Source organism: Magnolia sinica, chromosome 18 (genome assembly GCF_029962835.1).
Source record: "Magnolia sinica isolate HGM2019 chromosome 18, MsV1, whole genome shotgun sequence".
Taxonomy (NCBI): Eukaryota; Viridiplantae; Streptophyta; class Magnoliopsida; order Magnoliales; family Magnoliaceae; genus Magnolia; species Magnolia sinica.
The window spans coordinates 52,041,470-52,065,708 of record NC_080590.1 but is presented as its reverse complement, the minus strand read 5'-3'; the positions used below and the strand labels follow the sequence as shown (position 1 = coordinate 52,065,708).

The following is a 24,239-nucleotide window of genomic DNA, read 5'->3' as shown; positions in this document are numbered from 1 at the left end:
TAAGGCAACGGTACCACAACTTGTGATATGGTACCATCTTTGCCGAAACATGTCACTTTAGTAGGGAATCAGCACCACGAAAACAGTAGGTCCGACCAAAAGGATCACCATTCCAGAAATTCATGCTGATCCGATGGTTAAGTGGCCACAACTGTTAAGTTGATTGAATTCAAAGTGTGGCCTATATGATGATCAGAAATTCCTGATTTTTGTCGTAGATGATATTCATGGTATGACCTACTATTTTAATGGTACTGATTTCATACAAAGGTAACATGCAGTCTGGAAAGATTGTACTGTAAAAAAGTAGTGGTACATAGCCTTCTATCTGATCAGTTCCCAATTCAAAAACACTAGTTATGAATTTCATTTCCATATGACAACAATGGAAACTGGTAGCTATGGCAGTTACACTTCAGTTGCAAGAATCCTACTCACCTTCAACAACCCAAAACTCCTACTCCTAGAACAACCCTCCTCAAACCTAGCCTACCTCAGGCCTCTCCATGCCCACATGATCAGAACCCATCTCATTGAGGACACATTTACTGTCAGCCGTTTGATCGCCTTCTGCACCGATCCCGGACACTCTCCCACCTTACTACACTATGCCCGCCGCGTCTTTTCCCAAATCCAAAATCCCAATACCTTCATCTACAATGCCATGATCAGAGCTTATTCTGCCAGCGACAACCCGCAGCAATCCATCCATTTGTACAATCAACTGCAATGCCGCTGCCTCCGTCCTGACAATCTAACATTCCCTTTCCTACTAAAATCTTCCACCCATTTCGCATCCCTGGAAATGGGAATGCAGATCAACGGTCAGATCATCAGATATGGGTTCGAATCAGATGTGTATGTACAGAACTCTCTGGTTCACATGTATGCCGCCTCTGGTGATTTACAGACTGCGGAACGGATTTTCTATAGAATTTCTCATCTGGATATAGTGTCTTGGACATCTATGATTGGTGGTTATAACAGGTGTGGGGACGTCAGGTCTGCTCGTCAACTGTTTGATAGAATGCCGCAGAGGAATGTGGTAACATGGAGTATAATGATTCGTGGGTATGCCCGGAATGGACACTTCGATCAGGCCGTTAATCTCTTTCGGGTTATGAAGGCTGAAAACGTCCGAGCCAATGAGACGGTGATGGTTAGTGTGATATCTTCGTGTGCGCACTTGGGTGCATTGGAACAAGGCAGAAGAGCCCATGATTATGTAGTTAAGAACAATCTTGCTGTGAATTTGATCCTTGGGACTGCTCTTGTTGACATGTATGCTAGATGTGGGGACAGTCGTAAAGCAATTGAGGTTTTTGAACAGCTGACTGAGCGGGATGTGCTGTGCTGGACAACTGTGATTGCGGGCCTTGCGATGCACGGGCATGCTGAAATGTCGCTCGAGTACTTCACCAGGATGGTGGAAACAGGGGTGATGCCGAGGGATGTCACATTTACAGCTGTGCTATCAGCTTGCAGCCATGGTGGGCTGGTTGAAAGAGGTTTCAAACTTTTTGAGAGCATGAGAGAAGATTACAAGATCGAGCCGAGATTAGAGCATTATGGGTGTATGGTTGATCTTCTAGGCCGAGCTGGGAAACTGGATGAAGCTGAAAGATTCATACACCAATTGCCATTGAAACCTAATGCGCCAATCTGGGGTGCATTGCTTGGAGCATGCCGTATTCACCGGAATGTGGAAATTGGAGAACGGGTTGGGAAGATCCTGATTGAATTGGAACCAGGCCACAGCGGGTACTACGTGCTCTTATCAAACGTCTATGCCCGTGCAAACAGGTGGGACCAAGTTACAGAACTGAGGCAAAATATGAAGGACAGAGGAGTGAAGAAGTCCCCTGGTTACAGCCTGATAGAGGTCGATGGGATTGTCCATCGCTTCATCATGGGAGATGGGTCCCACCCAGAAATCGAACAGATCAGGGCAATGTGGGAAGAGATCGCACTGAGGATAAGAGCCGTTGGGTATATGGGGAATAAGTCGGATGTGCTGTTTGATATAGATGAGGAAGAGAAGGAAAGCGCGTTGTATCAGCATAGCGAGAAGCTTGCAATTGCGTTTGGGATGATGAGAACCGGCAATCAGACAGTGATCAGAATAGTGAAGAATCTACGCGTATGCGATGACTGTCACACAGCCACAAAGTTCATATCCAAAGTTTTTGATCGAGAGTTGATTGTTAGAGATCGAAATCGGTTCCACCACTTCAGGCAAGGTGAATGTTCTTGTCTGGATTACTGGTAAGATGGCTATATAACAGCACCCAGCAATGTACATGTTCATCATTCCAATGAAAACAAGGCCAATTACAGCCTACGGTTCAATGTTCCAGATCCAATGATCCAACAAGCCACACCATGGACAGATCATGCCCCAATAATGTCCTGGATTGAAAGATCCTACCTACCCATAGTGTGTCCTTTTTTCTGTTGGATGATGGGACCTATTGCTATGAAGGTATTCCATAATGGTAACAGTAGCCGTAACAGTCACTGCCATTACTGTTACAATATGGTCAAAATGACCTTTTTTTTTTTTTTTTCGATTTTTTTTTTCAGGCCCATAACAGATCATTACAGGGCCATAATAAAAATTACTTGTAACTTATCCTTCTGCAGAAATATAATATGATCCTCCTTGGTTTTCAGTTTGTTCAAGTAGCACCCATGGATTAGTTATCCAGACCTTTGGTCTATGGGATCCACTGTACAGGGACCATGTCCCAAAGCCCTCCCAGATCGAATGGTCCTAGCCACAATGCTGAGCCCTTCTCTTTCTTTCTTTCTCCTATTCTTCTTCTTCGTTTTCTTCTTCTTTTAATTCAATTGAATTCAGACTGTTGCTGTATTTCATTTCTTCACCCTCAAATCGCAAGCCAATGAAGTTAGGATTGTCCAATCAAGAAGGTTTCCGAGGCATGCCCATCCATGTTGCAGCTAAATAGACCAATGGTCTTGATCATTGAAGCATGGATCTCCACTTGTACAAACTGAAACCCTATGTGTTAGTCAGACAGTGTGACCTATTATGTTTTGAGTAATTATGAATCGAGCCGCATGATTATACCACACTGAGTCTGGGAGTGGAAACATAGAATTTGGCGGCCCCCAACCACATAAACCAGAAAATGAGCCTATTCAACTACTTAATTAGATGATGAGATGGTTTGGCGGCAAATGTGATATGAGACCCGACCCGAGTTCGCTTGTGTGCATGTGTGTGTGTGTGTGTGTGACCATGCATTTCGTTTATTTTTAGTCCCGCGGTCCTACTGGTCAAATTCCGGCGACCCGCGACCTTCGGAAAGTAATTGTGGTCACTCTTGAGTTCGGTCACGTAGACCCAACTTGGATTGACCCAAGACCTATGCCATTGCGATCACATCATCGCCGCGGTTCCAACGCCGCATCTCATGCGTAAATCCGATATGTCCATCAAAAGTTATGGGCCGCGCATCATTTGGACCGTTGATCGTATTTTTGGTGGGACCCACATGATTTACACATTTCTCCATGTGCACGTTTGCCAATGGTGATGACATCATCATTTCCATGATGACCTATGGCCTAGTCTATGGACCTATAGCCACCAAGCAAGCATGAGATTTCTTTCTTCAACAAATAATCATGAGTTGTTTTTTTTAAAAGCAATCATGAGCTACCCTATCCCATGAGCACTTAAATGTTTCTCTTTTTAAAGCTCACATTTTTCTAAGAAATTCCATCATTTCACTTCTACAACTCTCCCATCTCTCCCCCTCTTTCTTCATTTCTCTCATCTCCTCGTTGCAAAAGGCCCTCCAACGTCCAACATTGCTGAAATTTCTAGCCCTCTTCCCTCTCTTTTCCCTCTAAATCTAACCATCAAAGACCTATCATAACCATAGAATCCTCTCCCTTGAGGCTTGAAAAGCATGGTGGTTGAAGAATCTTGAAGAATTCATCATGTAGGTGAGCATGTAGGATAGATTGTATGGTTTTTTTTTTAAAGATCTTTTGTTACTTCATATGGAGAGTGTATGCGTGTAGGACTCACCACATCAATGGTGGAGATCCTACACCACTCCTTGGATGTGGTCTTTAGCCACCACTTGCATGCATGTGATCTTAATGGGGTCATTCTCTATGGACCCTATCTTGATGAGATTTCCTTTCATTTATGCATCATGGGTCATCTACACCTTAGATTCCTAGCTGAAGGACTTATGCATGTATGGGATCTTCTTTGATCTTGCATGTACATATTGTTTCCTTCATTGTGGAGGGATCGTAGTAGCGGAGCCCTCCCTATGGCCGGCATGTTTCCTTTCTTCTTCTCGTCTCCCCCTTCTGTGGTTTGGATGTGATGATAGTGTGGCCCACCTGATGTGCCATGCAATCAGGATTTTCAGATTTTTGGGACTTCCAGGCCCAAGTTGCTGGACGTCCAGGTCCATCTATGCTGCCTAGTTTTGTTGTTTGATATTGGAAGGCCTTTGGGCCTGATTTTAAGGATTATTTTGGAAGAGATTTGGGTCTGAGGGTTGTGTGACACATCAGGGTGGACCCCACCTTATGGAATCTGTGATTTATTTCTCATTTATTAATTTTATGGGCTGATTTAGACAACAACATGGATTGTTGGATTTTTTTTTTTATGCTGTAATGTATGGATTGTAGGCCTCGTTTGTAGCTTCTTTTTCCCTGATTTCCTAAACTTTTCATTGAGGGGTGGACCCCACCTGAAAGTATGTTAAACCTCACCCTCAAGTGTCCCTATTTGATCACCCAAAAGGGTGGGCGAAGGAGGGTGGACGGTCCAGATTTTTCTGGACTGTCCAGGCACACTGTTTGCTGGAAAAACATAATTATTAGCCTGATCTTTAAATGGTGAGCCACCTTTGTGGACCTCACCTTATTGTATACTTGTATAGGAAGGTTGGCCTTGCATTTTTCCAAATTTACATAGACCTGGGCCTACTCAAATGGGGTGCAAAAGTCAGGGACAGCAGCATTGCTGCAACAGAAAGATAAAATCTGGACCTTGCTGTCCATTTGTACAAAAATTTATTTAAAATATTTATGGCCTTCCCCTTCACTCATTTTGTGGCCCACCTTGTGGGGGTCTATCTCAGGTGCATGGAGGCCGCCTGAACCATTAGATTTTGGGAGTTTTTGGGCCCACCTTGAGGCTAAAATGGGCCAGCCGTCCCACCTTTGGGATGCCCAAGGATGGGCTGGCCATCCGATGTGTGTGGCCCACTTTGATGTATGTATTTCTCAGGCCATCCTCCACCATGTGGCCTCCCTTGGAAGTGGTCCACCTCCCTTGAAGGATGCCCACAAGTGGGGCCCACCATGAGGTTGCAAAGGGGCAGCCATCCAGGCCCTCGGGACGCCCAGGCCCACCTGGGATGTCCAGGATTTTTGGGCGTTGCTGGACTGAAAGTCCAGCAGCAGGCCCACCCTGTTTTATATGTTTTCTTCACCCGTTCATTTGGTGGGGCCCACTGTGATGAGTGTGGGTCACCATGGGTCAATAACCCATCTAAATTAGATAGATTTCTGGACTCCAGCAGGCTTAGGAAGTGGGTGGGCTGGATTTCCAGCAAGGGGCCCAAAATTGTTACATGATTGATTGTATTGGAAACTGTTGTGGCCCACTAGATTTAAGGGAGTGTTGCACACACTCATTGCCTTATTTCTTTAGACATTTTTGGGCGTAATTAGTGCCTCTTAAGACCCATCTTTGAGGTGATAATATATGCTAGCCTTAACTAGATTTTGGTAGTTTTATGGGACTTTTGGGCTGGAAATCTATTCCTTGAGCCCAAGATCGTGTAGGGCCTGACCTTATTGTTTTACGGGTCCAATGGGCTGTCTATAAGCTGATCATGTATTATGGGCCTTGGTGCCCTCATGAAGTACTCAATTATGGGCTGACTTACAAAGCCCACATTGATGCATATTGTGGAGGGTCTTGCTAAGGCTTTGTGCTGAAATGGCAAGGCCCATATCATTGGTTTAGGTCCTGCCCATGTTTTTTTTTTTTTTGGTTTTATGGGCTGCTCTCTAAGTCTACCATAAAGCATGAATTGAATAGCTTTTGTTTTTGGGCTATTCCTCAAGGCCCATTATGTGATATTATATATATGCATGGCCGCCCTTTTGTGTTGGTAATTAGGCCTTGTGGACTAAGTCCTTTTAGATAGGCCCATTGATCTTGAGCTTATACTTTCCCATCTATTGTGATGGGCTTAGAGGCAATAATATGCAAGAGGTTGGGCCCTTCGCCGCCCAATAAAATTGACCCTATACTTAGGCTAAAAAGTGGGGCCCAACTCACTTGTGTTAAATGTGAAAATTGCCCATGTAAATGAACTACCGGGCTACCCATGAAGCCCACCACAAAATATGGATTTATGATCCTTATGGTTAGGCCCAAACCTCACTTAAGGGCCCACTATGTGGTCTATGAGATTGGGCTTGGAGTATGGCCCATTAGTTACGTAGGCCTTAGATCTTACATTATATGCGTAGTGGGCTACCTTTTTGGGACTCAGTTGAGGTTGGATGTCCTCCTTGGTAGCCCTAAAGTAGGCCCATAGAGGCCCTTATAAGTGGTTGAAGGCCCACCTTAGGCCTGATTAAGACCCTTCCTCCTTAGGGTTATGACTCTTTTAGCTTGTGGGTCGTCCCAAAGTACTCGGCCCCCACCAGAGGACTTCTCTTCTTCTTACCACACTTGTCTATGTGCCTAGACCTTATCCCTCCTTAGGACAGAGGATTTCATATTTCACAGGTAGCACACTTACATTTTGTGACCCATATGCATCATCTGTATGAATTAATTGCATTGTGTGGTGGTCATTGAGGGATGAAGTTTCTCCCCTTGTGACATTGAGTGCCTATAGCTAGTGCATGATCTGTATGTGTGACTCATACATTATCATCACATTTCATGATGATACCGCCCTTGCTTCATTAGGGTCTTGCCTCCAAAGGGAGCATTCCTGGATGGCCGTATGTGTGGACACCAGAATTGATACTTGAGCATACTGGGTGCATAGGATGCCCATGGGTAAATTTTTCAAAACTTTTATGGTACCAAGGATCTGCTTTAACGCCGTGACCAAGTGGAAACTATGAGCCCATAAGGGCCTTATATCGTTAGGCCGCGACTCCTACTGTCGTATAGTTGATTGGATAGGGGTGTGGCCTTACTTACCTGGTGTGAGGAGGCGTTGCTAGGCTGAGTCTGACCATCTCGTAAATGGGTCCGCTACCTTCAGGCCTTGTTGGTGATTGGCTGTCTACAGACAGGTAGTGAGGTCTCTTACGCTCGTTTGACTATGCGGGGTCTGTAGAGCGGTAGTCATTCAACAGTGTAATAGACCCCGATGATTTCCTTATGATTGGAAATGTACTTGACATGTGGTTTGCATATAAGCACTGGCATTACTTGTATCGCATTAGCATTGGCTGTGTAAGCCCTTTCATGCATTGCCTTTGTATGGCGTCTAGTACTCATTACACCGTATTCATAATAAGCCTTGGTAAGGTTAGTGATATTCTCATTGAGTATGTTTCCTTTCCTGTACTTCCTGTTATTCTTATGTACACCATTGTCACACACTTACACCACCCTTTAAGCTTCTATAAGCTTATGCACGACTGATGCGTGCAGGAAACTTTAGGCAGGCGTCATAGCAGCAGAGCGTGGAGTAGAGTTAAGCTTGAGGACTCCAGTGTTGCTGACTTTTCTCTCTTTATCTTAAGTATGTCATTTCAGACCTGATGCAAGCTTGTAAAAGTTTAAATTCTTAGTAGATTTTGTGATGTATGCCCCTTATTATTATCAGTTATACTTGCTGTGATCTTGGGTTTGCTCATATTGAAATTGATTATACCGTCATGGAAATCCTCCTTGTAGGATCCCAGGATCGGAACCTGTCTTAGGAGCCGAGAATGAGGTACTACGGAGGTTGTTACGGCCAGAACCGGCTATCGGGTTCCTTGTGAGTTCAGTTACCGAGTCTGGGGCGTGACATGTGACCTGATCCAGCAAGCAAGCGAACCCCCCCCCCCCCCCAAGGTTCCACTAACACTTGGGCCTCATTAGCATACGAAACATGGGTCATATGGGCTCATAAAAGTGAATAACCCGTAGTAATTTTGGTGTCACAATTTTAACAGACACTAGAACGAATTGGTTATGCTTTTCAATTTCTTTTTCTTTCTATGTGATCTCAATCAATCTTGTTTAAATAGTCCCATAAAACTATATTCCCCATTAGGGTTGCATGAGAGGTGTTAGACATGGGTTGGCTAAAAACGTATGTACGCAACCCATAGTTGGTTAGCCACGTGGTGGCATATACTGCCCACCACTCATCGCATAACCGATTGCGTGCTTGATCAGGTCACATTCGCTGGCAAACCATCTCATCATCTAATTAGGTAGGTGAATAGACTCATTTGGTTGACTTGAGGGGGTTCATACAGATGATGGGGCCCACAAATTTAAATCCGTTCTAACAAGGTCCTTTTTAAACTAATTTTCAAGATGAAAATCCTTGCTGATTTGCATCTTCAACAAACAGATAGAAAAAGTCATTATTACCTAGTTGTATTTATTAAGGTAAATTGAAAATCAAACAGCCCCTTAATGCTCCAAAAGCACTCCGGAAACTCTAGTTAGTGTGATTGAAAAGGTCTTAAGTCCAATCGGTTGAACTGTAAGTAACTACTACTATAACTTCCCAAACTCTCTAGGCCTGCTTTAGATCCGGCATGACAACACTAGATGGAGACAACACACAATTTAGGATTGCTTTGTCAATATTATACACTTGTAAAGGTTCTTTAGATTTGTGAAAGTTTAAATTATTTACATATATATTTCATGAAATAATTTATAAATTCTTATAATTTCTTATATGACTCGATGATAATGCTGTGGTGGATAAGTCTAAAAGTGCATAATTATCGTCGTATAACAATCTTGAAATATTATTACAAAATAATAATAATAATAATAATAATAATAATAATGAAATGATATTATCTTAATCATATTACAAGGCTTTCAAAATATCAACAATTTTTAATAATTTACAGTTTTATCATGGTATTAATATGAAAATTGTTTAGAATTTTAAATAACTCATGAATAATTATATATTTGAAAATTTAAAACTATTTATTAATTTTTTTATTATTTATTTTTAGAAATTTTTTTTTTTCCTTCAACAATATCCTAAGAAAAACCTCATATTTTGAAAATCACCGGAGAAAGTCCCATGTTGAGAAATTTCCAAGAATGACATCTGTTACTATGAAGGGATCTTCCTCATGCAACTATGCAATCCAAACACTACATCTGCAGCTAAATCAATTATGACTATTGTACTATATGTTAATGTATAGATACTGATGAATCTCATCCTCATGTAGGTAAAGGTGCATATATAATTAAAGGTACCAAGGTCACTTAAAAGAACAGTCTGCTCGCACAATGCATTGGTTAGACCAAATTAGGGATCAGGTAAGATAATCTTGGAGCAGCATCGAACTTGTAATGTTTTGAGCACATGGTCACTCACCCACATCGCAAAGCAACATAGTCAGGTTTACAGTGTGTAGGTCCGACCTAAAGTGCATAAATACTAACTATGCTCAATTACTCTTAACTTGGCTGTGTAAATGTCACAACATTATTAGAAAAGAAAGGTATTGCCTAAAGCGTGTGGGTAATGGCTCAACTGCTCCTAACCTCATTAAATAGAAGTTCCGCCTAAAGCACGTGAATGCTGACATGACACTATCTCTATGAAAATCATTCTACTCACAAAGTCATATTCCAATGATACATTGGGGGAGACCCCTTGCGCATTCCTTTCTAATAGAGTTCCCATGGGCCTCCTCATGTATGTTGCATGTAAACCATCACCTACCACCTGCACTTGAAAAGGTCTTTTCACACATAACTCAGAATTGCAGCACATGCTATCCTAAATCCTTCTTTATCATCATCATCCTAATATCACGTGAGCCTCGGTCTTAGTGGTTCCTACTCGGCAATTGTGAAGATTCATCATTGGATTTTATTTTATTTTTTTTAAAAATTAATTTTTAAATCATGGGCTAGAATATTTTATTAGTCCACCATTTAAAAAATGGTGGCGGGCCTTCAAATACAGATGACAGTTATATAGCAATTTAAACTGTTCAAATGGCTGCCTAATCATGACTGGACCATATATAACAGAAAAGTTACACTGTGAAGATAATATTAATCATATGAAAAATGTGGATCAATCACTATTCTTCTTGTAATTATTCATTTTTTAGTTTTATTGTATTGATTTTCAAGATATGTGAACCTTCACTCTGGGCCTGACAATTTGGATGGTCTCGTTAGCTGTACATCAGTGCATCATGTGAGAAAGATGAGTCACCGTTATTTTCAAAATGGTGCTAAACTAATATGATAGTCCAAACGCATCATTAAAAGGACATTGATAGTAATATGAAAACATGAAAGTATTTACAAAATCTAGAAGAAGATAGAGAATAACCTTGTTATTTTAGCACTTTTCTCTATTGTATCCTTCCACATTGACTTGTAGTCTAGCTTAACATACAACCTGACTTGTCTAAGAGTATTATTTGGACTACAAGATCAAACCAGATTATATAGCAGGACCTAACAAGTAACGTTCCCAGGAACGCAGAAACTACACTTTGCCATGAATATCACCTATATTATTCAAACGGGGACCAACCGAAGTGAAAGCAACCGATAATATAAATTAGACTTGCTGATCTAGTTCGACAACACTTTTAGACCCGCTTGATGAGTGGACCTGACTCATTTTTTCACCATGTGATTTTCATGGTGGGGACAAACCAAACAAGAGTAGGAAAACATGAGTGATTTATAATAAAAGAAAGGCTAGGAACTCTCAGTAGATTAGAGGCACTACATTGCTTACACGCCCCACTCACAATACTATATGGCTTGAGCCTCTTTATATTAATAAGAGGTACCATCCACTCTCCTACATGTATTTATTGTTTTTTACAATATTAGCAGATATTATTGATATTGAGAGCCAGTGACACCAGATATCTTGGGAGTTACCAAACTTCCGGATCTCGGTTGAAGTATTGGCAAATATCACAATGTATCATGGAAATATTGATACAGTGCAATATTTTCAGTTTAATGCTGCGATAAAACGCGAAGTATGGATGATGCATGCAACACGTATTGTCAATACCCAAATAGTGCAGGTCCCTTTCAAAAAAAATGAAAAAAATAAGAAAAACAAAAAAAATCAAAATTTCAAATCCTTTGCTTATAATCCATTTCTAACAAAAATTGACTAACCATCTGCAAATTTTGAGAGAAGAAAGTTTTGGTGCCGAAATCAAGATCGAAGATGGGTTGGCTGGAATTGAAAATCGTAAAAAAATTCCCATAAAATAAAAAAAGAGAATGGAAAAAAAGCATCATGCCTATTCTCCCTCTTCTTCTTCTTCTTCTTCTTCTTCTCTCTCTCTCTCTCTCTCTCTCTCTCTCTCTCTCTCTCTCTCTCTCCCCCACAAAATAAAAAAGAGAATGGAAAAAAAAAGCATCATGCCTATCCCCCCCCTAAAAAAAAAAAAAAGAAAAAAAAAAAGAAAAAAGAAAGAAAGAAAAAAAAAAAAAAAGAAAGAAAGAAAAGAAGAGAGAACGAAAAAAAAAATAAACACCATTCTTATTCTCCCTCTTTTTCTCTCCTGTGTCTACTCTTTACAAAATAAAAGGCTTGTAAGGTAGACTTCATCCATCATATTTAAAAGAGAGGCGGGTTGTTTAATACTTAGGTTGTGTATTACATTGCGACGCAGACAGTTAGAAATGGTATTATATGTCATATATTAACCAAAATTAAACCAATTAAATTGTTGATCCCACTCTCATTAACTTACAGTATAACTTAAGTTGGATGTGTTGTATTTGATGTCTTAAATCTAATCAGATTCTGCGTACATTTTTCGCGCAACTGCGAAAGTGCAGGATCTCTTTTCGATTTCGTTTATAATTTTTTTCGATTTTGTTTAAGATTCTTTCTATATGTATATATATATATATATATATATATATATATATGTATATGGGTGTAAATGGGATTGGGAGGTATTATTCTAAGGGATTCTAAGGCTTTCTAAAAGGGTTTTAGGGTTTCTAAAAGGGCTGAGCAAGGGAGAGATTTGAGGATTGTGCAAGTTTGGTAAGTCCTTCCTCTTTATAATTTCTGCTTTCATAGTGAAGATTTGTCGCTTTGTGCCATGATTTTTTTCTGAATGGATTTTTCACATTAAATCTTCGTGTTCTCTTGTGTTTGCTTGGTATTCTTGGATTGCTATCCTAGATCCATCTCTGTGTGATTCCGCAATCGAAAACTCAATAGGATGAACAATAATAACCACTTATTTGTGGACACCTACTTTTGAAATAAGGTGATTGGATTTTATTTTATTTTTTCATTTCCAACTATCCCAACAACTTTCTATTTTGATAACCAAATAGGAGTTGTCTTTTTCTTTTTTTAATCCATGATATGTATAACACTTGATACACATGTACTTAGAAATTGTACGTGTCATGTATTAACTGTAATTAAACCAATTAAATTGTGGAACTCACTGTTGCCAAGTCATGATCCCAAAATTATATTGTTTAAACAATCTTGACCTAATTTGTTTTGTGGACACTTATTTGTTGAATAAGGCCATTGGATATTTTTCATTATTAACTATCCAATAAATATCCACCAATCTCAGCGTCATATGAGGAAATAAACCTAATTTTTAAGTTATTGGACATAATTTGGATAATTTAATTTCAATTACTTGTAGCCAGATATGCAATTTTAAACATAATCAAATGATTGTGTTTTCATGTCTACTATGATTTATAAATTATACAAACTGTTTTTTTTTTTTTTTTTGTTTATTTATTTATTTATTTATATATATTTTATAATATAGTTACATCACTTGTGTTAAATGGCACATAATTTAGGACTTTCTACATTGAAAATTTATTATGTGTACTTATTTTTTGTGATCTTTTGAACTGTGTAATGATGTTTTTTATTAACATCTATTAAGTTTTATTGAAAAATTCAACAAATTTTCTAATGTTTTCTAAAAATAGTTATACATTATCTGATACATGCAATATCTCCCATGCAATACCTAATATGTTTTTGCATCTCTAGCTAGTGTGCGATACATGCGGAGGCACCAATACTAAGAACACTATATGTATATAATGTGAGACTAAACTCACAATAGAATAAATATAAAGCACTGCTTAGTAATAAAATGTTGAGTTTGTAACACCTCGTATTAGACTTAACATGGTGGGGTTTAAGATGTTCAATTATAACTGGTCTTTAGATTCAGGTTTGATGTCCATTGAATTGTTTCTTCAAATAGTAAGCCATCCAAACTAGATAACTATCGACCCACTAAACCATCATTCGCATGCAAAATTCACTTAAAGATTCAAGTGCAATACCACACAAGAGGTGAGTGAACTAAACTTGCAATGATTGAGAGGGGTACAAGACCCACAACAACATACAAAGACACAAGTGCAATTCAACATTACATGTGTAATGAGTCAACAACACCTACAACAATAATATAGGCCTAAAAAAGGAAGAAATAATTAATGGAAAAGTTCCATCCCAGTTGAAATCTTCTATATCATGTTGTGTCAAGATTATATGCATTTAGCAAAAATAAGGTTGAAACTCCTGCATTTTGAGGATACTATAAACTGTGAAAGGACGATAATCCATGGTCTAATCTGCCGCTCTTCTCACTTTAACACAGTTCCTGTACATATCACTTGGAGCAAAAATATAGACAAAAAGGAGGCGGTCAATCACAAATTTTTTTTTTCAAATATCCCCGCGAATCAACGGTTGGCTAAGGATGAAGAAGAAGACAGAATTGAAAGGAAAAAAAATTTATTGGGATCTAACACCTATGATGCCATGTTAACTAGGTCTATTAAAAGGATTGGGGTCCTCTTAGTAGATTAAAGCTCCTGGGTGCATAAGGTGCTACATTGATTATTTACTCCACTCACAAGGCTAGAAAACTTGAGTATCTTTGTATAGAGAGGAGTTACAAACTACTCTCCGGTGAGAAAATATCGTGGTACTAAACTCACAAGACAATAAACATAAAACACCATGTAATAATAAAAGGTTGATTGCATGTAGAATTCCTTCTACAGATTTTCATGCATCTTTTAGCTTCATGAGATGAATCTTATATAACGCGGAGTGGAAATAAAAATAGAAGATGGAGAGAAGGCAAATGTAGATAATTTTTAAACTGAATACAATACAATGTGGCTGTTAATCTAAAGCAAATACAAGGATATCTACACATGGGAAGTGTACCAAAACCATAAAAAAAAATGAGGCTCCCATATCAAATCCAACTACACAAATCCATCCGAAAGCTTATCCTGGAACACTTCAATGAAATGAAATAAAAGTATTCAATCTATATATAATGTCTCCCTCCTCCATGCTAGTGGCATCTCTCTCTCTCTCTCTCTCTCTCTCTCTCTCTCTCTCTCTCTCTCTCTCTCTCTCTCTCTCTCATTCATTTTAAAGATGGATGGGAAGAGACGTCGATGATCACTTCTAAAGGTTGAATCTTGGAGAGGTAGATGTAGTGTCTTGATAACCAGGAGAATAACAAATCATACCAAAATCATGCATATTGGAGAACACATTTGGTGAGATCATAAAAGAATTACTCGAAGGCACCGATGAAGAAATTTCTGGGACCAAAGGAGACATTTCATGTGAAAGGTGCATATGATCCATCATCTCATCCACACCAAGTTGCGGCCCTTGAACTAACCCCCCATCGGCCGGAACCTCATCGGCTTTACCGACATGATCCATCACTCCAGTAGAACTGCACCCAATCGCCCTGTTAGATGATGACGAGTTTCCAGTGAGGTTTTGCACCAAATTCATGAAGTTGCAAGCGTCGACGCGAATGACTTCCGGCGATCTTAGGTAGATGATCACTGGTCGACGAACGGCGTTGCTGGCGGAATTTTGGGGAGCTTTTTTCTTGATTTTAGAAGAATTTTTGCCTACCTTGAGAGCTGGGGGCCTTGGACCTTGAAGCCTTCCTCCAAGAGAGAGCTTCTTGGTATTCTCATTATATGAATCCATGGAGATATTATCTTAAATCGTTTTTTCTTTTGGGAATGAGATGGATTAAGACAAAAATATAGAGATGATACTAGTTTCAAAATCTAGTGTTTTTTTTTTTTTAATACCGTACATGTATGTGTGGGTATGTGTATATATGCATATTTGAGGGAAAGAGAGAGAGAGGGAGCATTTCCTCCCATCGTCTAACGGGGATAAATCTACTACACTCATGCTGGAGTTGTTGAAAATGGTTGAAACCGTCCAATTTTTATGGACATGAGGCCCACCTGATTGATGGAATATTTTATCTTTTTGGAAAGGGTAAAAGCAACATATTAGATTAGATACACGTGTGCCACATGCCAACGGACGCGCAGATTGTATGTGCCCAAGGGCACACAAAGAAGCTGTGTGGGGCCCACAGAGATGGATGTAACATATCCACTCCGTCCATCAGTTTTTCAAGACCACATTAATACAGGAAGATAAAAATCAAGAAGATAAAAAAAGCTCATATGGGCCTCACAAAATGAAAAAAAATGGAACCGAAACGTCCATTGTTGAAACCTTCCTGGAGCTGACCATGATGTTTATATGCCATCCAAACCGTTCATAGGTTTATTACAACTCAGATAAACAGTAGTCACAAGTATCATCCTGTTACAAAACTTCTGTGGCCTCCACAAAGTTTCCAATGGTGGGAATTCAATCCCCGGTGTTTCGTGTGTTATGGTACACATGAGTTATGGATCTACTTCATTTTTAGACTCCTCTCCTATTGTGCTCTTTCAAAACTGATGGACGGAGTGGATTTGTTACAGTAATATCTGTGGGCCCCACACAGCTTACGACTACAGTGCCCGGGGCACAGGCAATCCGCATCCGTTCCCAACGTGTAGATATGCATGTAGAAGAGGCTTGTTAATTCCACATGCACGTGGGAGCCGCAGGCATCCACACACACGTACACACATGCAGATGAAAATGTCAAACAAATCTGAGCCTTAGCCTAGAAAGTAAGACAATTTCATTGTTCAATCGGACTGCAATGTACAAAGTAAATTAGCGGTTAATTTTTTCCTAGCCATTCATTTATTTTGACATTCTGTGGTCCAGATGAAGTGTCAAATAGACTGATATTTTTTTCAGAACATCTTAACAGTATATATTACTTTATGGAAAGTTCAGATCTTATGTACGTCTTTCATATTTACATGTGTAACCGCGTGTATACGTACAGCTCCTTGGGGTGTAGCACCACAGAAGTCGTTACTTATAAGAGACGAAATAGGAAAAAGTCAAAGAGAGGGGGAGAGAAAGTGTCAAAAGAAGAGTCGTTGGTCTTTTAAAGAATGAAAATTTCAGTTACATTTACGTATATGGAGACTGTTCGTCTGGATCTCACTAGAAACTTCCAGACACTCTCTCTCTAACATTGCAAAGGCCAAGTCGCAGTCAATCGAAAGTCAACAGAAAAAAGAAAAAAAAAAAGCAGTGAAGAAAAACTCATCCTCTGCAATAAATAAAAGGGGCCCCTGTTTCAACGACGTGGGCCCTCGAGGAAGAACGGGATTCCAAAATCAGTGGGGCCCACTGTGATATCTTTGTGGCAGGGGAAGCGTATTGGCTGGTGTATGGACGTCAGCAAGTTCGGTGGGTCCCATCACGAAGTATGTATTATATCCAAACCGTCCATCCATTTGGCGACCTTCTCTTAAGGCTTGAGGTGAAAAATAAGACAGCTGTAAAGATCAATTGGACGACACTGCAAAAAGTAGTGGGGGATTGAACATCTACCGTTGAAACCTTTTTAAAGGTTACAGAAGTTTTATATCAATATGAAATTTGGTTTTCCTCTTCATACATGTATTTGTGACTTTATTAACAGATTAGATGGAAAATAATCTTCATATATGTATTATATATGTATTTGTCACTTTACTAACAAATTAGATGGAAAATAATTGTAACGGTGGGTCCTAGCGAATTTTTTAACGGTGAAAATCATGATCCTCACTGCTATTTTTGGTGCGGTCCATTTGAGCTTGGGATATGATTCACTTTTTATCTAATGCTCTAAAATAATCTCGAAAAATGGATGAACGGTGTGGATATAATAAATACATAATTGTAGGGCTCATGTAACTTTGATATCCTTTGAAGCGTTCGTTGAACTGGAAGCTCGAGGAGCGTCGGCGCTCGTCTTCGCACGACACGTATCTACGTCAGCTATATGGCTGGCGTGTGGTATGCCAACCAATCTGCGACAGGCTGTTGCCAGAAGTTCCTGCGCTCGGAAGCTAGGTGGGGCCACCGTGGTGTTTGTAAGAAATCCACACCGTCCATTCGCTTTGCCGGTTCCTTTATAGGATGTGAGAAGAAAAACGAAGCTGATACAAAACTCGAGTGGGCTACATGAGAGGAAAGAGTGGGGACTGAACAACTACCGTTGAAACATACGTCGGAAGATTTTAATGGTAGTCATTTCTTTCCCAAAAATTTTCCCCTAGTGTGGCTCACTTGAGTTTTGGATCTACCTAATTTTTTTATCTGATGTCCTAAAAGGAGTTGGAAAAATGGATGGACGAGATGGATTTCTCACAAACATCACTTTGGCCCCACTTGACAGGTTAAGGACGCGGATTGTCGTACAGACAGTGCACCGTGGGCCCCACAATGATGTGTGTGTTTTATCCTTTCCGTTCTTCTACGGCATGAGCTTATAAAATAAGGCAGATCCAAATACCAGGTAGATTACATGATGGGGAAAGAGTGGTAAATCAACGTCCTATTAGAAACTTTCTAAGGCGCATTGTAATTTTTATTTTCCATCCAACCTGTTGATTATGTCACAAGGGGCTGGACGAAGGGAAAACATAAATATTGTAACTCCTAAGGAGTTTTCAACAGTGGGTGTTTGATCACCACTATTTCATGTGTTGTGGTCCACCTGAGATTTTCATCTTACTCTTTTTCTTTTTTTTTTTGGAAAAATGGATGGACGGCGTGGATAAAACATATACATCATGGTGGAGCCCAGAGAGAACCGTCCAATAGCGACTTGGAGCAGGCAATCCGCGTCGACAGGTGTATGGGCGGAGTGGATTTCTCATGTGCATCCCTGTGGGCCCCACGCAGGTTCCGACAGCAGGGGCACAAGCAATCCGCTTTCAACAAGCTCACAGTCCGCAGTGCCTGATGAATGCACCTGATCCCTGACAAATACGCAGTGCCTGATGAATGCATCTGATCTCTGACACGTGTCCCTCCCTTCACACAAGGGCCCACATTGAATAAAGACTCTTAAATTGAATAAATATACAAAGGAAAAAAGATGAAAAAACTAACCGACACCACTTTTTTCTTTTCCAAAATTCGCCGGTAGTTATTAGGAGTGGCCCCACACTCAGGAATATTGGGGGGAAAAACATAGCTAGTGTGTGCCACATACATGCACTCCATTTAGGTGGGGGCCCAGCTGTGATCCGTATCAGGTGCAAGGCCTCTTGGTCATGCCACATATCCACCAAAAGGCTCCCCCTGAGGTCCAGATCATCTAGATACTTGCCTTTCAAGCTTCTCAATCTCAACGGCGTCTATAAACAAGCGACGTTGATTTTATCATGGTCGGCTGAAAATTCCAATCAGATGTCAGGTCAAGAGTAATAAAAGAGTTCACATTTAAAGTTTTTTCTTTTCTTTTTTTGGGGGTGTGTGGTTCACCCACCCAAACAATTAATGGATTGCTTTTAGGGGTCATTTAGCAATAGAGTTGGGATGAGTCCAGCCGGACCGAGATAGGGCTGACCCGAATCCATCTGATTTTGAATTAGGCTCCGAACTCAACTTGACTCGGTACTAAGTCCAACATGCCTGAATCAATTCGAATCGAGTTGGCACCAATTTAGAGAGAGAGAAAGAGAGAAAGAGAGAGAGAGAGAGGAGGAGGAGGAGGAGGAGGAAGGTGGTGATGGTGGTGGGTGGTTGCTGGGCTTGGAAGAGGAGGGTGGGAGGGAGGAAAGAGGAGAGAGAGAGAGGAGGATGGTGGTGGGTGGTTGCCGGGCTTGGAAGAGGAGGAGGGTGCCGGGCTTGGAAGAGGAGAGAGAGAGAGAGAGAGAGAGAGAGAGAGAGAGAGAGGAGGAGGATGGTGGTGAGTGGTTGCCGGGTTTGGAAGAGGAGGAGGATGAGGGTGTCGGGCTTGGAAGAGGAGGGTGGGAGGAGAGAGAGAGAGAGAGAGAGAGAGAGAGAGAGAGAGAGAGGAGGAGGAGGAGGAGGAGGATGGTGCTGGGTGGTTGCCGGGCTTGGAAGAGGAGGAGGGTGCCGGGCTAGGAAGAGGATGGTGGGAGGGAGGAGAGAGGAGAGAGAGAGACAGAGAGAGGAGGATGGTGGTGGGTGGTTGCCGGGCTTGGAAGAGGAGGAAGAGGAGGAGGGTGCCGGGCTTGGAATAGGAGGGTGGGAGGGAGGAAAGAGGAGAGAGAGAGAGAGAGAGAGAGAGAGAGAGAGAGAGAGAGAGAGAGGAGGATGGTGGTGGGTGGTTGCCGGGCTTGGAAGAGGAGGGAGGAAAAGAGAGTTTGGGATCGGGTCAGGGTGGGGTCGGGTGTGGCATATAGGGTTAGAGATACTTAAAAATTATGATTTTTTTTTTATTATATATATACCTGAATCCAAGTTGAGTCGGTTTCGAATCGAGTCAAGTTTGACAAGATCGAATTTCGGATAGAGTTACTGGGTAACTCGAACTCAACTCAGTTTGAGTTCGGATTGGACGAAGCCTACTTGGTTCGGACCGACTCACCCATTTGGTTCGGATCGAGTCAGGTCCGAACAAGTTGGACAAGTCGAGTTGTCCTATGCCCAGCTCTATTTAACAGCATGGAATAAGAGGAATTTGTGGTATTTTGTTGTTTATTTGCCGTTTAGTTGCTTGGAATGCCAAGGATTTGGATTTAAGAGGGATCCAACAAAAGAGCTCTAAACTATACTCTCAAAGCTTTTGGTTTCAAATCAACTAGTTTCTATACAAACTAAAATCCACTTATATGCATAGATTGCCGGTGATCCAAATGGATCATCATGGTGCTTATCCAAAATTATGAAGAGAGTTATAACTAGGATTAGCATGAAATCTTAGTTTCTTTTAATTTGAGGCCATGAATCTGAAGTCTAAAAACATGTTTGGTAACGGTTGCTAAAGTCTGAAATCCTTTGTGGGAAGTAATTGGACCGTTAAGAAATAAAAGATTATTGGTCCATCATAGCGCATGTGTGGGATATCCGGCTTATATTATTCCACCTTGAATATCCCCCAACCCAAAATTTGTTCCATTAATTTATTATGAATTGATCATATAATTAGAGATAATTGAGGTTAGGGCTTCCACACTTAATGTAGGATGTGGCGCAAATACAATCCTAGCCTGACTAGACCAAAAGAAGGTAAAACAAAAGTGAAGTAGTTTGTCAGATTTGGGTCCAGTCCTATATAGGGCATGACGTAATTGGGCCCTAAGAGCGTCCGATTTGAAGAAGGGAGTAATTGCTATTGAAAGTGTGAACCGTAAATCAACCATTACTTTTAATACAAGAATCATCACGAGACACATGACATATTGATCTTTATGTAGCGTGCCATCCAAGGTCAATTGACCGACATAGTGGGTCATGTCCATCTGTTTTGCAATAAAACACACACTTCCAGTTTAAAATCAAGATTTTAGGAAAAAATTACTATTTTTAGTAATTTCAATTTTTATCATATTTTCTTATTTTCAAAGTTTTAAATTTCATTTTTTTAGAGATTTATTGTAGTCATGCGAAGAATGTTGCAATAAGATTAATTTAGGACTATCTATTTTTGTAAAAACTTACTGTTTCAAGTTCTATTCTAGTTGGATTGAGATTTCTATTAGGGTTAGAATTTTACTATTTTTGATAATTATGAATTAGTATTTTATTTTTTCTTTATTAATAGTGTAATCGAGAAAGGCACATTATAGATCATTCAATAAAATATTTGAGTTTTTTCTTATTATTTCTCATGGATTTGGCTTTGATCACCTAAGGAAGATAGTAATCTTCCTCTTCACTTTTTTAACATCTTCCTCTTCACTTATTTACATTCTTCCCTGCATCACCTCTCCCCTCTCTATATTTATATTTAATAAAATGTTATGATAACTTATGAGACTACCCAATACATATATTCTCTCGCCCTTCATGCTTTGGAGTATAGAAGTTAGGCATGACCAACTATCATACAATGTTAGACAAACGTATTCCAGCGACCACCTAATAAAAAACATCAATAAGTTGATCCATAGAAAAAATGTGTGAAGTGCTAACAACACCAACGAACAATTTCTCTAGAATGAAGTGACAGTCAATCTCTATATGTTTAGTATGTTCATGAAATACCTTATTTTATGCGATATGTATCACTGCTTGATTGTCATAAAAAAGGAGAACTATCGAAATGGATGGGAAAAAGATGACCAATTGCAAACGTTGGTGATCGCACTCGCTTTTCAAGCTTTTCTTAGTTATGCAGCTGTAACTCGGGGTGTTAGATGTTTGACTTAGAGTCTCCACTAGCTAGTTAACTTAGATTTCTACAATCGGCTAGATACTATAGATTCCTTATAAATAAAAGGATTTGGGGATTCCTCATCTTATAGTGTGAGTATGAGACTACGTTGATAGAGAACAAAAGTCTTGGAACCTTTTTTCTCTGTATGAACGTGTGGTCTCTATTTCACACAACTTGATAAATTATAAGTGATTTTATTAGTCTAGCGTTCAAATAGGGCAGTGAAATGGATGATATGTGATGCAGCAATCCGATAGGACCCATTTACCTAAAGGGAGACCGTGAATAAAGGAAAAGATCTTTGGTTGATTCGAGTTTTCGGTGTAATAAGATCTAAGGAATCGGTGGGTCACATAGCATACAATCAAAACGACTAGAGTAGCAGGGGAGGCTGAGAAGTGATATGTTGATGTAGATGCTTAGAATGCGAGGATGACACGAATGAAAGGTGTAATGTCCAACTTAAGAGTGAGAGTGAAGGATTGGTAAAGGTAATCCAACATGACCTGTTTACTTGATGAGGGATAGAAAATATCAGTCAATTTGATTTTTTTAATAGGTAGGATCCGGGATACCCGCAAGTTGTAGAGCATACACTTGGGTAGACTGAGAAAGCAGGGGATTTAAGAAGAGAAATGATGATGCAAAAATTTGACATGAATGCAAATGCAACTGATTTGTAGCTAGGTGAATGGACGGATGTGCTGTCACAAAGATTGATTGTAGCAAGTTAGGTCGGCCTCTTGGTGGCTTGGGTGGCTGAAATTTGGGCTTGGCTAAGCTGACGTAGGGATGAAAGGGCTTCCTATCCTGTCACTCTCTTTCTGTAGTGAGATTTCACCACCTATGGATACTCGAACCCTTGACCGGGTATTGAAACTCCTGAGAGTCTGTGTCACTGGAGAAAGAGTAAGGATCCTTGTGGATGAGTAGTTAAGGTATGATTAGATGATGATGAGAAAGTGAAGCGAGTGAGGTATTTATATTTGTGGGGGATGACACTTTGGTAGTTTTTGGAAAGTTTAGGTGTTACAGAAAGGTTAGAAAAGTTATGATTGACTGTGGGTATGAGTGTGCCACACGGCAACTTGTAATTGGATGCAGGGGTGGTAAAGGGTATAATTTCGAAAAAAAACCTACGAGTAAAGGTGTCATATTCCGCCACAAAAATTCATGAAATTCCACGTGTCAGGCGGTGCCTAACAAGCGATTGGGGCCTATGTTAACCGGGAACTCCAATGAGACCTAGGTACTCCCTTAAGCTTCTCACTATTACGTTATTAAGGCCCTAAGGGTAAATGAACTAGGATTTAGGCTTGGAATTTGACTTTTGTTTGGACCTAAGCGGCATACACACCAGTTATTTCCCTTTAGTGGGATGTCTACACCAACCATGGGCATCTAGTAAACATGAGATGATAGAGCATGGCCTATTTCAAGATGGGTCCCACTAGACGAACAGCATGACCTGTACCATTGTTGGGTCATAGACTCATAGCCACACATCAATATCACAAAAATGATCCGGGTGGGGTGTTCCACTATACATTGAAAAATACTAGGGCGATTCATGAGAGGAGATCCTGACCATTCAGCAGCTGGGCCAACATTAAACCAGGATGGTCCACTCATCAAGTAGGCCACCTGTGTACATTGAGTGCAGATTGGCTATCCATTTTCTCGTACACGTGTTTACTAAATGCCCATATATAGTTGGTGTAGACACCCCACTAAAGGCAAATAACTGGTATCATGCTGTTCTTCTAGTGGGACCCATCTTGAAATAGACCATGCTCTATTATCTCGCATATCAGATGTGATCCTGACCATCAGGTCGGTGGGCTTGAAAATTAATAATTATTTCCCATCCATCTTGTGCCCCACCATATGATCAATCAGGATCACAAAATGTTTGCCTAACAAAAGTGATTCTTTAGAATCATAAACGATCCATGATGGTCTCTAACAAATAGATGGATCAGATTTTCTATTGGACCTATTTTCATGTAAATGATCTTGACCGTCATCAGGTGGGCTGAGCCACTCAAAGTGTATGAAACCAATGGATGGCTAGGAAATAAAATCGGCCTCGTTTTCATCAGCCATCCATTTGATCCGTACGATATGGCTACCCGATGATCAGATCAGCATCATATATGGGCAAGATGATCAACACATGGGTCCAAATGAGCGTTTGGTAGGTGGAAGTGGGACCATCCGGCCAAACCCCAACTCAGCTCATGACATGGTTTTAAGACTCGGAGGAGTCCGAGTCAACTCGGCACACAGACCAGATCCAGTTACACAGCACAAGTCGGCTCAACTGACGACCTTGGATTACCCTATGGCAAACAAAATGGATGGTCCAGATTAATTGTAAGGAAAAAAAAGAAGAAGAA

The 24,239-nt window shown here is 40.4% G+C and overlaps 2 protein-coding genes across 2 annotated transcripts; one reads left to right on the top strand and one right to left on the bottom strand.

The window, feature by feature from the left end:
* On the top strand, nt 1-2,672 carry LOC131233670 (pentatricopeptide repeat-containing protein At5g06540). The gene has a single exon (XM_058230462.1). The coding sequence runs from the start codon at nt 377-379 to the stop codon at nt 2,267-2,269; it is 1,893 nt and encodes a 630-aa protein (XP_058086445.1). The 5' UTR covers nt 1-376; the 3' UTR covers nt 2,270-2,672.
* Nucleotides 2,673-14,726: 12,054 nt separating this feature from the next.
* On the bottom strand, nt 14,727-15,272 carry LOC131232398 (uncharacterized). Its single transcript, XM_058228623.1, has one exon. The coding sequence runs from the start codon at nt 15,270-15,272 to the stop codon at nt 14,727-14,729; it is 546 nt and encodes a 181-aa protein (XP_058084606.1).
* Nucleotides 15,273-24,239: the final 8,967 nt, after the last annotated feature.